General features: G+C 33.8%; 1 protein-coding gene across 6 annotated transcripts in view; it reads right to left on the bottom strand.

The window, feature by feature from the left end:
- The window catches only part of DGKB (diacylglycerol kinase beta), a gene marked incomplete at its 3' end in the record, with an annotated part of 654,267 nt that overhangs the window by 182,682 nt on the left and 454,031 nt on the right, over positions 1-17,554 (bottom strand). For all 6 annotated transcript variants that reach the window (XM_080942285.1, XM_080942284.1, XM_080942287.1 and 3 more), the window contains 2 exons: positions 14,583-14,673; positions 7,574-7,769 (listed from right to left, as the gene is read on the bottom strand). In XM_080942285.1, the coding sequence (XP_080798411.1) occupies positions 7,574-7,769; positions 14,583-14,673 (287 nt within the window). The remainder of the gene's footprint in view (positions 1-7,573; positions 7,770-14,582; positions 14,674-17,554) is intronic.

The following is a 17,554-nucleotide window of genomic DNA, read 5'->3' as shown; positions in this document are numbered from 1 at the left end:
AGCTCTGGGGGAGGGTCTGGTTCATTGATATTGTTGTTCTTCCTATGGGTTGCAAAACCCTTCATTTCCTTTTGTCCTTTTTTCTAACTCCTCCATTGGGGAACCCATTCTCAATTCAATAGTTGGTTGAGAGCATCCAACTCTGTATTTCACAAGTTCTGAAAGAGTCTTTTGGGAGACAGCTATATCAGGCACCTACAGCATGCACTTCTTGGCTTCTACAATATTGTCTGAGTTTAGTGAATTTATATGGGATGGTTCCCCAGATTCGTTGCATTTTTATTCACATCTATCTATTGTTAGATTAATTGGTGACTGCTGTCTCAGCATCTTGTAAATCATTCCAGTAAACTCCAGAGAGAGGGAGAGAGAGAGGGAGAGAGGGAGAGAGAGAGGGAGAAAGGGAGAGAGAGAGAGAGAGAGAGAGAGAGAGAGAGAGAGAGAGAGAGAGAGAGAGAGAAAGAGAGAGAGAGAGAGAGAGAGTGTCAGAGGGAGAAGGAGAGGGAGAGGAAGAGGGAGAGGAAGAGGGAAAGGGAGAAGGAGAGGGAGAGGAAGAGGGAGAGGAAGAGGGAAAGGGAGAAGGAGAGGGAGAGGTAGGGAGAGAGAATTCATTTCATAATTTCTGTGGATCTAGAGAACCCTGACAATATAGTAACAGAGATGCTTATTGTTGAATGAACTCATATTGTAAAATTTTTAGACCGATACTAACAAAAAATAATGCTTACACTTAGTATTCACACAGTTCATTATAGGTATGTTTTTAAAAAAATATTCATGTGTATTAGTGTATGTGTATGCTCATGCACATGTGTGTATTAGAATGTGGCAGTGTGTGTATTATGATGTGTGTAGATGTCAGGAGTTCATTTGTGGGAGTCAGGTTTCTTCTACCATTTTTGTCATTGTATCCTAGATATTGAAATCAGGTTGTCAGGCTTGGCAATAAAAACCTGTGACGGCAGAGCTGTCTTTCTAGCCCTAATTACTAGTTTTTTTTTTTTTAAAAAAAGTATCTAAACCTTAGTTTTTATTAGCATACCTACACAGTTTGAACCTTGTCTAATAAATGTTTGTGTTTCTTAGTTATTTTACCCTGGTCCATCACCAGTATGACTAATTTAAACAATAGGATCCCTCATCAGAAAGAAAATTGAAGAACAGGCACAAGTTCACCAGTGTGTGTGCCTGTGTGTTTTAGTGGGCTTGTGTGCACCTGTAGGTCTATGTGATCATGTGTGTGTGTGTGTGTCTGTGTGTGGGTATGTATTTATGTATGTGCAAGTGTGGTACGCATGTCTGCAGCTGCTTGTGTTCCTCAGTGTGTGCCTGTGTGCACATGTGTATGCACATATGTCTGTTTGACTCTGAGTTTTAAACCATTGGGTAAATGATGAACAATTTAATTTCTATCAGTGAGTGACAATTTGACGTTGGGATATTCTGGTCAAATAAAAGTATTATTTCCATGTTACATTTTGTTTTACATGTACTTTAGCTCATTGTAATTATTAAGTTTTCAAGGCATACAATCAAACCTTGAAAAAAATCAAGTACTGACTAAAAATATATTCATATAGTTTTATATAAAAATTATGTTAAAATCTGAAAAAAAGTACTGACAAAAATGTATAATTTTAAGCAAAAAATGTTTAAAATCTGTACATTTATCTTTGTTTTGTAAAATAAAGTTGTTTAAAAAAAGAAATCATCATAAATAATAATAACTATAAAGTAAATGAAAGTAAAATATTTTAAAACATCATAAAAAGTATTAGCTTTTTAAAGTGTAAATAAAATCTTTGAAAATTTTTTAAATGATATATGTTTATTAGTTTAAGATGAACTTTGCTATGACAAGTACCAGCTAGCAATAGCTGTGTGTAGAGAGGGAGTGACCCACTTAATGACAACTCAGGCAGAAGTGCGACTGCTTCTGACAGCACCTCCCTTCCCTTCTGGTTTTAAAGTTTGAATATAATAACTTTTGCTTGGTATGTTTCAAACCTTTGATTGCAGTCCACATCTTGAAAATGAAGCAATATTTAAAAAGTTATAAATGTGAAAGGCCATATTATTTTGTATAAATAGAAAAAGTTCAAATTTTGAAGTTTCAAATTGTTAATAATTTCAAGATGGTCAGCCTCTAACAATTTTGACAATGTTTTTGATGAACTGTGGGAATATCATAGTTCTTTTGGTTTCCAGTTTTTTATATTTTACTTTGGTGGTGTGTTATTGAGACTGTCCTAATATGTAAATATGTAATAAAACAACAAAATTTTCTATGTTGTTCCTTAGCCATATGTAATAATAATTAATACCTTACCAAAAAGTTGTGTGGCTAACTCTTTCCCTTTAAAGTTAAATCTGTCATAACTAAAATGACTCAGTTACTTGTGAAATACTGATACTTGGGTTAAAAATGCTTGTCAAAGGTGCATTTTAACATTTTTCAGCTACATATTGTTTCAACATCATAGCAGTAGATAGGGGAGTGTTTGCCGTAACCTACACCCATCTCACTGTGCTGGTTAAAGATGCCCTTAGACAAGATAAGCTTTCACCCCTGTCCTCAAATATGCACGGAATGGAACCGCTGGTTCTGATTTTTACTCCCAACTTAATTTGCTCTATTTTATTCAATGTACACACAGAATTAACAGTTTCAGTTTTATGCCTGTCTCCTTACAGGAAGTTTAATGATGATGCCTACTCTAACAGTCACATAGTTGGTTGGTTTATGAATGAGAATCAGCTTGTTATTTGTTGGAAATAGCTAATTAACTCAATGTCTTTATGAACTTAAGTGCTATCATTAAATGTTCTTCTCTTGCCCCCAGTTCTGCTGGCATTCATATTTGCTTCTGCAGATTGATTTGTGCCATTTGAATCCTGTGCCAAACCTAAGTATCTGATTATATTGGTCTTTTTTTTTTTTTTTTGCAGGTATTCATGTGTTTTATGCTGATAATGTGCAGTCGGTGTTTATATTTCCTCCAATATTCAGCTACATATTATTTTAAGTGGACATTGGAGAATTGACTTTTCAAAGCATGGTGATTTATTTATGTGTTCATATATAAATAAATGTGTTCATAATTTGAAAATAGTTAATACGGAAAGCAGTTTTAGCGGGATGAATTTATTTTATTTTTATTAAAATTTTACTTTAATTTGTCCCAAAATCCTGCAATGGATTTGAACTAAGTCTTTAAGAACTGCTGAAGAATCACAGCTATAATTCAGTAGAATGCAGGATGAAAAATAATGTTTTAGCTGAAGGCCTTTATGTCTTTTAAAATGCAAATACCTTTCCTTTTGTCTGCAATCAGTCATTTATACATTAATGGGAGTGAATTTATTAGACATCTCTCTCAGGTTAATTTAGAAGAAGGGACCGTGCAGATGAACTCAGTAGCTGCAGAGACATAGGGAAGATTAAGTATCAATGGCAGGAGCATGGAAGATAACTTGTTCGACTTCATTGTTTCATTAAAAGGCAATGTTGTCTCGATTTAATACCCTCATTTGTATTTACATACACACATAAAGAAAATGTCTGCTTAATGAGGAGAATGTGAGTGCATGTTTCAGAATTGTATCCAACTAGTTCACTGTGTCTCAATGGAATGATAATATAATTAAGCAAATTACTTATAATTTTGTTCAACTCTGAATTAAGTCAGCAGTAGAATTCCCAACCAAAACACTGACTAATATTTTGATCTCATGAGTGCTCTCAAAGACAGCAAGCAAGTGAACTGCTAGGCGTCTCCCATCCTGGCAGCCAAAGGACCTGAGGGTTTCGTGCACCAAGCTGAGTCTTGCACTTTGGACTTATATATATATATATATGTTTCTTTATATATGTTTTGAAATATAGTTCACACTTTTTCTTAATTCTTTTTATTAAGAAGTAATTTCTCATAGCAGTCAGTTTTCCATGGCTGCAGTCAAGTATTTAATAGGTCCAGAAATTTAAAAAGTCTAGAAATCTAGAGATTAAACTGGGTTTAAATGTCTCCATAGCTATACTATAAACAATATTGACTACTATTCCTGAGTCCCTGGATCTCTCAGACCTCTGCACATTGTTCCGCCTTTTTTTGCAATATATGGTGATTAACAGAAAGAAGCACAAAGGTCAAAGGGCTGAGAATGAGTGATTGTTGTGCCCTCATACTTAAATAGGACATAATACATCCACTTTCACTTTCTTCCAAGTCTCAGTGATCATTGCAAGGGACAGGACAGAAGGCATAAGAGCCAAAAATGGTGGTCGATTACAGAGAAATAAAGTATTTAGACGAAAATGAACTCACAGTGGCCATGGCAATGTGTACAAGGCCTAGAACAGCTCTAGACAAATATCCTTTGTGGAGTGGGAGAATAGGCAGAGAGTCCCACCACTAGCTGAGGAATTATTAATGATAATGACTAACTACCAGGAGAGAGAGAAAGGGGGGAGGAGGGAGGGAGGGAGGAAGGGAGGGAGAGAGGGAGAGAGGGAGAGACCCAGAGAGAGAGAGAGAGAGAGAGAGAGAGAGAGAGAGAGAGAGAGAGAGAGAGAGAGAATTCTGCAAGAGTCTGAGCCTGTTATTTCTAAAGAACTCCAGTGGATTGAAGCATACCTAAAAAGACATATGCACCATTAGCAGGACTTTTAAAACCACAGTTTTAAAAGATTGAGACACAAAGTTCGTATCTATGGAAGGAGAGGTAGATCCATAAAGAGATGAAAGAAACGATGAAAATACAATAATAAATTCGGAATAAGTTTATAAAAACATATTTTGAAAGTATGAAATAATGTTTGTAATGACTCATACACAATATCACACCTGTTTCTGTAACAATAAATTAAAAAAAATACTACAACATTGTTATTCAAGAAAGGGACACATATGGCTAATTTTACTATTAAATTATTTTTACACATTAAGTTTAACACTTAAGAATTAACAAAATAAATATTAAACTGAAACTTAGGAGTATCTTGAGAAATGTTTGGCCACAGTGTTTCAAAATATACAAAATTGATAATTTTTTACTTTCTAAAATAAAGGAAATAAAAATTGGTTTTAAAATTTTCAAATAAAATACTGCAAAATTTAACTAGGTAAAAATTGTAAGCACAGCAAGTTAACAAAGAAAGTTTACCCCTGAGCTTGAACTTAAACATGCTTAAATATGCCTATCTTACTCTTCATAACACAGAAATGGGTCCCCGATGCAGGAGCTAGAGAAAGGACTGAAGGAGCTGAAGGGGTTTGTAACACCAAAGGAAGGACAACAATATCAACCAACCAGACCCCCCAGAACTCCCAGGGACTAAACCACCAAAAGAAGAGTACACTTGTGGAGACCCATGGCTTCAGCCTCTTATGTAGCAGAGGATGGCCTTGTTGGGCATCAATGAAGGTTAAGCCCTTGGACCTGGAAGTCTGGATGCTCCAGTGTAGGGTAATGCCAGGGCGGGGAGGCGGGAGGGAGGGGGTGGGTGGGTAAACACCCTCATAGAAGCAGGGGGATGGCTAGATGACATAGCAAGGTTCTGGAGGGGAAACTGGGAAAGGGGATAATATTTAAAATGTAAATAAAAAATCAATAAATGAAAAAAATATGCCGTATGAAAATGTATTTCTGAGCCATAGTCCCAATGTGTTTCCACTCTCTCCTTTCTCCTTATGTGTGAGAAACTTGCTCTGACAGCTCCTCAGTGGAGAGAAAGATGTAGGAAAAAGAATTTTAACTTCACAACAGGTCTGTGAAAACTGTTGTGGTTGGTGTCCTTGTAGCTTTATTTCTAGCACACAATCTTAAAATGAAAGTTGTGGTAGGAACTTATGAAGTCAAGCAAATGATCCATGTCTGATAGTTCTATGAAGAATGTTGCAGGTAAGTCTTTTCACACAAATGTCTGGGAAGAGCACTGTCATGAGCCATAGAGAATTGGATAGGCTAGTGGTTAGTGTAATTTACTTGGGTAAGTGTTAGGAATAGAGAGATAGGAAGAATATGACATATATTTCAATATATAAAAATATATATGAATATATATTATAATATATATTAGAACAAAAACCTGAAAAATTACTATATATATTAAATATGTATATAACAAAAATATTTGTAACTTAAGAAGGAAAGAATACATTATAGTATATAATAATATATTCTGTATTATTAGGGTTTTTTCAGCTTAATCTTACTAAGTACAGTTCTAAGATTATTCTAATATTCAGAATTTTTACAGATAATATTAGAAATCTACTTATATTTAAATGAAAATCTAATTATAGTTAAATTGTGTAACTTGATAAATGATCATTTGTATATCATATCCTACTTAAATAGATTTAGTATAAAATATTTGGTGTTCATTATAAATATAATATTCACTTCTACAAAATAATAATTGTCCATGTTTTCTAGTTATTTATACAGTGCTAGCTGCTCATGTTTTCTGTATATACTTTCTTCAAAATTCAGTTTAATTTAATTTCTTATAGTTGTACTCACTCTTATAAAATCTTTTACTTGGTTTCTTGCCCAAGTTGTCAGTCACCACCAGGTTGCATTAAATTGAACTTATGGCTGACATGTAACACTCTTTCCTTCAATCTTTGACACTTTGGGATATTCAATTTCACTTAAGTAAAGTAATTGCCCAGAACTTAAAGTTGAGCCAGGTACATAAGAAAATATCAAGTGTACCAACCATTTCATGTTACTTATCTACTTATATTGAGGTTTCAATCTATAACTTCTTCATATTTTGCTAAGGTTACATAGAGAAAAATAACATTTATATTTTTGTCTTTATATATTTGATAGTTTTTGACTCTGTATAACCCTCTATTTACCCACAGGTGTCTTCAAACTCTGGTAGCTCCTCTTTAGCTACCAGAGTTAGAGAATTTCAAGAAGGAATACTCACATCTATATTAACAGGATTTCTTTTTTCTTAGTGCTATTAATAATATTAGATATATTTTTGAACTTAAAAATATTACAGGATCAAATATATAAACTATGAACATTATCTTCACTCTGGTGCCTAATTATAATATCTATCAATAATTAGTTGTCATGATACAGTAGAACTTTATTTTAATCATGTTGAAAAAAATATTCCCATAGTTGTGGATGCTGTTTGATATTCCTTGTGCCTTATTTATCAGGACCTTAATAGTGGATATTAACTTTCTAGAAAATCAGAAGCAGAAGAAAGCATATCAAACCATTTTAATGTATGTTACTTAGAATAACAATTTAATACAAGGTGATTTTACTATCATATCTTGCCTGAAGAGACAATAATAAAGTCTTTTAAAAAAAGAACTGTTTGGTACAACCTCAAGTCCAAAAGAATTCAGAGTATAGTATTTTCTGTTTCATTCTTACTGCAATATGATGTACTAGAAAAGAAGTAAAGCCTAAGTGTATACAATTTTAGAATCCTCTATAATGTAATAATATATTGGCATCCGAAAGACTTTCTTTTTCTGAGGTAGCTTTTGGAACAAGGGTAATAAGCAATTTAACACATAATTTTGGAAAATCTTACCTTGACTTGCAAACTTTAGCTCTTTTGCATCTGTGAGCGTGGGTCTTTTGTCAGAGCCTTTTTTCTCTATCCGCCGATGGCTTCTTTTTTTTTTAGACTCTCCCCAAAGATTAGATCCTCCATGCATGCTCGGTATATTCAAAATTGCAATTCCTTCCAGAGAGATGTTTATCAAATCTATTTGTACTCCATCACACTGGAGAGAGAGAGAGAGAGAGAGAGAGAGAGAGAGAGAGAGAGAGAGAGAGAGAGGAGGTATTTCATGTCTCCATCATTTTTTATTTTCTTCTATTTTTTTAAATAATCAGTTTAAAGTCATGCTAATACAAAGAAATAAAACTCCAGTAACTTTAACAAGTTGCCAATCAACTATTAAAAATGGTCACATCACATTCCAATGTGTAGGAAACCTTTGAGAGAAAGACATGTTTGTGATCTCTATAACTCCAATATGCAAACTGTAGGCAAATGTGGTCAAATTTAGGAATAAAAAATTGTTTTTATTACTTCTATTGAATAACAGATTTGATTTCATGACCCTCCTAAAACTTTTCTCTCGTCCACTTCCCTCTCCTCCTGTTCCTTCTTTTCTTCCTTCCTTCCTTCCTTTTGCTTTTCTTCTCTCTCTCCCTCCCTCCCTCCCTTTCCTCTCCCCCCCCCCTCTCGCCCTTTGGCAAGGCAGGCATGGAATTTTAGTAGATTTTTATAAAGGAAAAGTGAACTCAGTCCCAAATGGTGATTACGGAGATCCCAGTTACTTTGGAATGACGATGAGCTCACATTCTAAGCAGATCAGAAGTAATGAGAGGCATGGCTGTGGAGATGAATGTGGAAGACAGACAGAACTGAGCAAGGGAGATGGCAGCAGGAGCAGCTCAAGCATTCTGGAGCCCACATTGCTCATTTTCTGGATAATAAAACCTGGCAGATTGGTTTTTTTCCTTGTAACAAGTCACTTGTTACAAATGTGTTAACTAACTGCCATTTTTTTACAGTGTTTAAACTTTCTGTTCATTATTATTGATGGATTTGTGTGGAGCATTATGCAGTTAATATGTAGGGTTAGTGTCTGTCTGTGTGTATGTGTGTGTGTGTGTGTGTGTGTACATGTACAGGTTCCTGTGAAGTCCATAAATGGTCATCAGATTCACTGTGGCAGAATTACAGGGGATCATGGGCATGGGAAATCTAACTTGGAATTTCTGGAAGAGCAGTAAGGGCTTTCGTCTGTTGAGTCATGCCTCCATCCCTTGTTCTCTACTTTTTTAACGTGATAACTTGTTTAAATTTCGGCTTTATGTTTTCCAAAATGACAGTCATTATTACTATCTCAAATATTATTCTTCTACTTTCTATTATAAGCTAAAAAGAATAAAGACATAACAATTTGAAATTCTTTCACAGTGTTCTCTTAGGGACAAACATTTCACAAGAAGCAGTGTTTCTGGAAAGGATTACATTAGTCACCATGTTCCCCTGAAATAAGGTCATCACTAACTTAAACAGTAACTTAAGTTCTCATGAAAATCATGATTTTCAGTCTTTGAAAAGACCATACCCCATAGAAACAACAACAAAAGAAATGGAATCCTGTATTTTTCCACATTTGACTCATCTTTATGAAGCTAGGGCTGTATCATCTTCACAAAGTAACAACTCCATACCATAAAGCAACACATTTTGAGCCTACTTGACGGTGGAAGAAACAATTCTGGGAAAAAAGCTAAGTTTTCATTTGACTTGTTTCCCTGAAGAGCACCCTATTTCTGGGTGATGTGATTTGTTTTTTTTTTTTTTTTTTTTTTTTCCCCTGAAACAAGTGCGTTTTCCTTCCCTTTTACATATTAAATTAAGATCATTTCTTTTTACCAAAGAATTCTGCTCCTGTGTATACGCACTCACTGCTATATATTCTAGATAAACAGATATTAATTTCATAATTAAAAGTAATCTTGTGTAAATACCCTGCAGGCCTCAATGAATCAAACACATACTGTGTGTCAGGCCTCCCACTGTCTTGAAGTGGAACGCACTGGCTGGGTAATTAGATAGTACATATTTTTTAACCTTATTTGCATGCATATTATATCTTCTGCACACTGACAAGCAGCAGTAACAACAAAAGTCAGATTACCACAGGGAATTCCCACAAAGAAGTCTTCATTCCTTATAATTTGCAGCCTAAATTAAAATAATTTGATCTCTGACAAGGATGAAATGTCAAGCAGAAGGGGGTCCTCTACAAGCCACGGCCTGTGGCTTCTGAAAACCGCCTAATTTATGTCAGTCACTTCTTAATACATATTTAAGTATTACACGAAAAAGATGATAAATATGCAATCTGACACCTTTGGTATTTCCCTGCTGTTAATTTATAAAGGTCTGGCTTCCCCCAAACTGACTAAAATCATTTAAATAACAGAAGAATTGTGAAATAAGCAGGGCTGGGGCCCTGGCTTCCATTTCCACTCAATATTGAGCCCAGCAGGCAGCGCACTAAGACAATTATGTGACTAGGCCTTAGGACCCCGCTGTGACAAGTTACTTTCAGAATTAGTGAAGGAAGATTCCTTTGTTCAAGTGTGGTGGGGGGAGAGGTGAAGCAGTCTTCCGTTTTCTGCCTAATTGAGCTGGTGGAGTTAGGTAAGGCAACAGAGACACATGCATGTGCTACATGTGTGTTTCTCCTCACCACTGTCAAAGGCATGTGTGGTTTTGAAAGTCATTCTCTGGGAAGTGTGGACAAGAAAAGCAACATCCAGAAACTCTGAAGGAGTTCCAGAGAGCAAGGGGCAATGCAAGCTGTAGCACAGAAGTTACTGAGAGTGCAGGACGATGTACTTAAACTAACTGGAGACTATGGTTTAGGTTCATCAGCTCTGGGCTCCAGGACAACTCTGTTTGCTTTGACATCACGTTCGGTAGTCCGAGAACTTGCATACGGGCCATGATGGAGCCGCTACTTGTAGCACACCAGTTGCGTTAAGGAAAATAAAACTGAAGTAGAGGTTGTGAAACATAAACAAGGAATAAACCATGTCAAATAATGTCTCCATATGATTTGAGAATTTATGATATTTTCTTTCCACAAAATTGGTTACTGAAAAAAAGCTTAAAAGTCAACAGCCCGAGTCCAATAAATTCTGAGTATTTTTGTTAAGTACAAGGTCATTAACATCTACAGTGGAGGGAGTATGTATGGTATCCTGTGGAGTCACTACAGAGATCTGTTTCCCAACACTAAGGACCTAAAAGAACAATTATATTTTTATGCCAATATATATTCAATCTTAGCTTACAAACTTTGGAGAGCTGAGGGTACAGTTGTGATGTATAATGAGGGCTTTATTTTCTTGAGTCACCTATTATGCCTTTGCCAGCTATAGTTGTTAAGAATTTTACTCAACAATATATAAAGCATTCGCAGGTTATCTTAGTACTAAGAAACTGTGGCCCACAATGTGGAAAAGCCTAATGCCTTCAAAAACTCAGTTTTCAGGTTAATAAACAAGAACAACCTTATTTTTCAGATCCTACACCTGTGAGGCTCTTGCATGTGCTAAGTCTTGATATACATGAATTATTTTTTAAAACTCTTGGTAATTACTACCTTCCTAGACTCACTAATACCCCCAAAAATGTCTTATGGAATGGGCGTTGCCATTCTCTCTCTGAACATGGTACTTGGAGGAAAGAGAAAATCTTTGCCTTTCATTGCTCTAATCTCAGGCATAGAACTAAAGTTGTTAGATAAACTTTACCCTTTCTCAAACCCATAATAATGCAAACTTTGCTTTTGTCATATTATCTTGTAATTTTGAGTTTTTAAATTTTATTTACATTTTTTCTTTTACTTTTTGTACTAAAGTTAGAAAATAGAGACAGATATTCTAAGAATTGAAACTAGCAATTTTTAAATCACTCTCTCATCCTGAGCAGTTACTTGAATATAGCATTGATTTGTTTCCTTACATTTAATTGTTCTGCAAAAAATATAATTATTTTTCTTATAAATTATTAAAAATATTTAGCTATGCAGTAAAGACATAGTACATCTTTGATTCATACTATGGGCATAAAAATTAAATCAGATAATGCAGGTGTTTTACTTAGTACAGGACATGAGATAAATTTTAGTAATACATGAGTTTTAGCTGTTGTTATACACTGTTTTTCTCAGATGTCTGCTATTTTCCAAACCTTTACTTTTTCAGAAGTGGCTCTCAGCAGGAAAGAGCCCTGTGACATAAACACACACACAGAAAATGATTTGGTTTTGAAGGACCTGACAAAACATATAACCATTGCTTGAGGTTCCATGGTTTGTTACTTGTTAGACATTTTTCAAACAATAGTTGGTATGATTTTAGGCCACATAGGAAGCAATAGCAAGCAGAATCAAATTTCCGAACTGCTGATTTCTTATATTTAATTATGAAGTAACCTTGAGGGTAGAAAGTCATATTCTACTAATATGATAAACTGGATTCATTAAAATGTGAGCATAAAGACACACATGGCATTGCTATCCACTCACACTCACACACACACACACACACACACACACACACACACACACACACACACACACAATAATATAATGGGAAAAACACGTGGCATTCGCTCCAGTTTATAAAGGCTATACTAGTGGTTCCTTAAGCAAACCAAAAATATAGAAACAGAAAGCCAGACTACAAAATTATGGAAAAGCATGAATCTAAGGTAAGTAACTCAGTTGTAGACCAGATTTCTTGAGGAGTACCACAAATAGCCCCCTTTATCCAAATAATATGTGAAGATATGTGTTATAAGACTTACTTTAGTTATCTTTAGAACTAACAAAGAAAAAAAATCAATATTTTCTACATTTAATTTCATTCAAATCCTTTTTGCTATCACGTACAACTTCTAGAAACTTTTGTACTTTGGGACACATACAGCATTGCTCTACAGACTTACACACTTTCAATCTGTGCTCAGGGAAAGGCATAAAGATGGAGAAGCACAGGAAGCTTTAGGGTGTCCAATCATGCTGTGAAAAGGCATAGACTGGCTTCTGCTACAAATATTCTTTGAGCATAGTTCAGAACAAACTATTCAAATGTATAATATAATACAATCTAGTTTTATAAATTTCAGATTTTTGAAGTTACCGTGATAATATAATTTAAAATTAATTTGTGTGTAAATAGATAATAACTACATATCTAATGACATATTCACAACTGTAGAGATGGCTCAGTGGATCAAGTACCTGTTTTACAATCATGAAGACTTGTGTTTGGATTCCTTACACCTGTGTATAACCTGGATGCATTGCATGTACTACAGGGCTGCAGAGACAGAGACATCTCTAAAGCTTGCTGACCAAGGATGTCTAGCCAAATTGGTGATCTCTTGCTTCCATATCCATGTGCAAATATACATGGACATATATATGTAAACATGTATATACATACCATACATACAAAGTAATTTAAACAGGTACAGCAATAAATACAACACTACATATGATTAAAATATAGCATGAATTATTAATAATATATCATATATTATGAACACATATTGTGTTGCATGTCATGGACACATACATATAATATACATATGTATATCAAACTGTACAAAAGTATAAATGTAAAGGATAGACCTTCATTTGAACCTTCTCTAATCATTATGATTTATTCTGGTTTTGTTTTCCATACTATCTATTTCTCAAATTTAGTTTTAGTCTCTAATTATAATGTGAAATATTTCAAAAGTGATACATAGAGGATATCAGTGTTTCCTATTATCACCAACACTAAATTAGAAAATATGGTTTTGTAGAGCTTACCCAGGCCACTATAAACTTGTAACCATATGGATTTAGACAAGATTCAAAAAATAAATTTTGATACGAGTAAAAAAAATAGCACTACTTGAAATTAAATACAGAAAAAGACAGTCATTGTGGTACATCCCATAATCCCAAAACTTGGAAGTAATAGCCAGGTGATCTCAGAATTTACACCTAGCCTAGTTTACATTGTAAGTTACAGGAAAAACATGGCTACAAAGAGAAATATTGTCTTAAAGCGGAAAAAAAGAGAATAAAAATGCTAAGTACAGGTATGAGTCTTGACTTAGGACAACTTTCCCTTCTGTTCTCTATTATTACCTGTAAATGTCATACTAATAACTTAGATACTGAAAGATACTTTGTGTATTTTTTTTAAAAAATTAAAAACATCAAATGCAATTTTTGTATTCACATCAGTTAATCCTTATTGTTGGACAGTTTTGTTTGTTTATTTTGACTTCAATATTTATACAAAAGAAAACTTTTTGTTTAATCTTTAAAATCCTCCCATGTTTAAAGAATGTTCTCAGTATTTGAATACTATGAAATCTAGATATTTTTGGTAGAGCTACAGATATTTCTGAAGTGTTCCTTTTGTTACAATCATTGGTTTCTTTCTTGGGGTTTTCTCATTCTATAGCTAAAATGGAGAATGGCATTTTAAAATGGCAACCTACTGAACTGAGAAACCTAGCTAATGATTGGAAGAGAATGAGAATGGATGTATTTTAACAGTTATCTGTGAAGGTAAGCAGACTTTTAGTGCATCATATTTTAAAGTTATGAGACATTGAAACCTGAAAATGTTAGTTTGTGTTTGGTTGTTTGGTTTTCTTTCTTTCTTTTTTTCTTTCTTGCAATTTTTGATTTTCTTCAACAACTTTTTAAATATGACATATTTTTTCTTGAGGCTATTCACAACAAACTCTACTGTTTTCCCAAGTTTTAGCTCACATTTTTCCTTTTTATGATATTAAAACAACTCATATTTGAGTCTTAAACTTAATTTCAGATAGCAGTACATTCGTTATGAGTGACAAAATCCAAATCTTAGAATCGTGGGTAAACCCATATCTATTGCTAACATATATTCCTTAACAGGGTCCATACAACCACAGCAAACAAGCAAACACAAGCCACTTCATACAAAAGTTAGCCCGTTGTTCTTACTTCTATTTCTACAGATTCGTGCAGTTTCTTGCAGGTGGCTGAGAAGGTTTCTGATGTGCCAAACTCAAAGTACCAAAATTTGTTCTTCATTCTGAAAAAAGGAAGAGAAGCAGCTTAGACAATCACCATATGCAAAGGGATTGAAAAAAAATATATAACATCACCCTGATTTATATCTTTGTTAGGGTTTCAATTGCTGTCATAAAAATCTAGACCTATAATCAATTTGAGGAGGAAAAAGTGCATTTCACTTCCACATCACAGTCTATCACTGAAGGAAGTCACAACAGGAAATCACTGTGGGTACCTGGAGTCAGGCAGTGAAGAAGAATCTACAGAGGACTTTAGCTTATTGACTTTATTTTTATAGCTTACTCAGCCTGATTTCTTTAACACTGCGGTACCACCTTTCTGGGAGTACTATCATCTACAGTGAGATGTGTCCTTCTGCACCAGTTACTGTTTAAAAAAAAAAATGGCTTCAGGCTTGTCTATAGGTATATCTTACGGAGAACCTCAATTGAGAGTTCCTCTTTTCAAATAACACTAGCTTGTGTCAAGTTGACATAAAACTAACAAACATTTGATTCTTATAAATAACACATAATGTTTGAGGATATGTAATATATAATTATATAATTTTAAACCTTGTATATTAGTGTCAAGATGAATGAAAGTTTCTGAAGGGATTATAAAGATTTGCTGATCTTACAGAGTCATGTATATCTTTGATTTTTTTATTTGATGGTTTTCAGACTTTAAAAAATAATGTTAGAATTTATAGTTCTTTCATCTGTAACAACTTGATTTTGAACTATCAATTATATAACCATAAAAAAAAATAGCATGTTCTGAAATTTTTCCTGGGAGAAAAAAGCATATATACACTATGCTACAACTAGTAAATAGCTATCTATGTGCTTGTTTTTAACTAATTGAAAGGACTGAAAGCATAGTTTTAAAAACCTTACTGATTGCCATAAAACTACAATTTACTAGATTAAAATAATTAATTGTTTTAACAGAATAGAATTTTTTATTTGAATAACAGTAGAAAGTGATAATATATTCTAAAGGTATCAAGCAAAAAAATAATGCTCAGAAGCTAAATATATAAAAAAAACTTAGTACGAGTTCTCAAGTAATATTACATTTTTTCTGTCACTCCATGATGACATATTTGTCTCTTTGTATCATATAATTAAATTAATGGTCACTTACTGTAACTTCACAAAGTTTGACTTGACTTTTATATTATCTAAAATACACTAAAATTGTATCTTATGAATAAATACAATTTTAAATTATTCACATCTCTGATAGTGAATATGCCTTCAAATATAATAAAATATAAACAAAATGACAAATTTTCACATATCAAAATGATATTAAAATTTGTTATAGCATGTGAATATATCTATCTCATGAATTATCTTTAGTTTTTCTTATAAATATTGATATGTTGCCGTTTTTATTACATTGTGAAACATTTTGGCATGAAGATATATTATAAACCTATTACTAGTTAGATGAAATGGAATTTTTTGGAAATATGGGATGGAACTTACTGTTGAACTTACTTTTATAGTCTATTGACATAAAATTTTCAATACAAAGTTATAGAATATGAAAATAATCTTATATTTTTTAGACACATCCAGTAACATTTAGGCTCACACATTTTTGTTTTTGGTCTTTTGTTTTATGTATTTTGCTTAAAAATTTCATAAGCTCTTCTTTCATTCACATGCTAGTCAGTAAGCTAAAGAACAAAATTGGTGTCAAATTTCATAGGATTCTGATGACATAAACTCTTACTTCCCCCACAGAATATTGTTACTGATTTAATGCTTGAGTTCACCTATATCTAAAACATAAATAAGATTGACTACTGTATCACAATCTGTGGACCTGTGTCTATGTACCCATTCATATTAACAAATGGCTGAGGTTACATAAAATTTGAAATATTTCCCAATTGACTTAACTAATAAAATTACATCCTTGTCTATTTGGGGAAGATAATATTGGTTTAGGTAAGATGTCCTGGAGACATCATTTTAGGAACATAATATTTGTGTTAATTCACTGAGAAGTCCACACATCCATACAATGCATTTTGAGTGGGAGTTTTATGTCATTCCTTTTTGGTATCAGCTTTCTAAAATCAACAGGTGTAACATCTGTGCCAGCAGTTTCTTCAGACACATATGGATTCATTTGTTAGTTTGTTCATTCACTCAACAAGCATTCAATTAGACCACTCACCCCACATACTACTGTGTTAATTCTCAATATGCAAGTGCAATTGTTCATGTTACATTATGACTAAACTATAAGGAATGTTGCAAAATTGCAGGCAGGCATGTAAAACAACAATTAAAATATTAGCTAAAAATTATGAGTATTATGTAAACATTCTTAAATGGCTCAGTACTTTGGCTTCTGTGTACCCAGAAGACTTGATAAGAGCATTTAATGGATTGTTTGTAGGAATCAATGAAAGAAAAACCTGGGTTCTATTCTTGGCAGTGTGATCTGACATAGCATTATGGCAAACATAAAACAAGTGGAAAGGGGTCAGCTTCACAGGTGTGTCAAAGTTAAAGGCGAAGGATACAGCAACACTGAAAGAAGTGTATGATCAGTGCAGTGACATGGCCAGCTTCATTTTAATGGACACGTAAATCTAGGAATGAAGATGTGGGCTTAATGATTAACATGCTGGTCACTTGAAAGGAACATGGTAGAACCGTGCAAATGAAGACCTAAGCCAAGAGTCAAGGTGAAAGGCACATTCAGGAGACATAGAAGTAGAGACAACAGCAATTTACATGACTTTATTTTACTGCTGTGCAATAGGCCTAGTTAATTAACCTTTGAGTGGGATGTATATGCATGTAAGGGCCATGGTTCATGGTTTGCAGGGTAGTGTTGTAAATATTATATTGTAGATGGAAAATGAAATAAAT

This window comes from Micromys minutus (genome assembly GCF_963924665.1).
Source record: "Micromys minutus genome assembly, chromosome: 1".
In the NCBI taxonomy this organism is placed as follows: Eukaryota; Metazoa; Chordata; class Mammalia; order Rodentia; family Muridae; genus Micromys; species Micromys minutus.
Note: the sequence above shows the minus strand (reverse complement) of the source record. Positions and strands in the feature narration are given on the sequence as shown.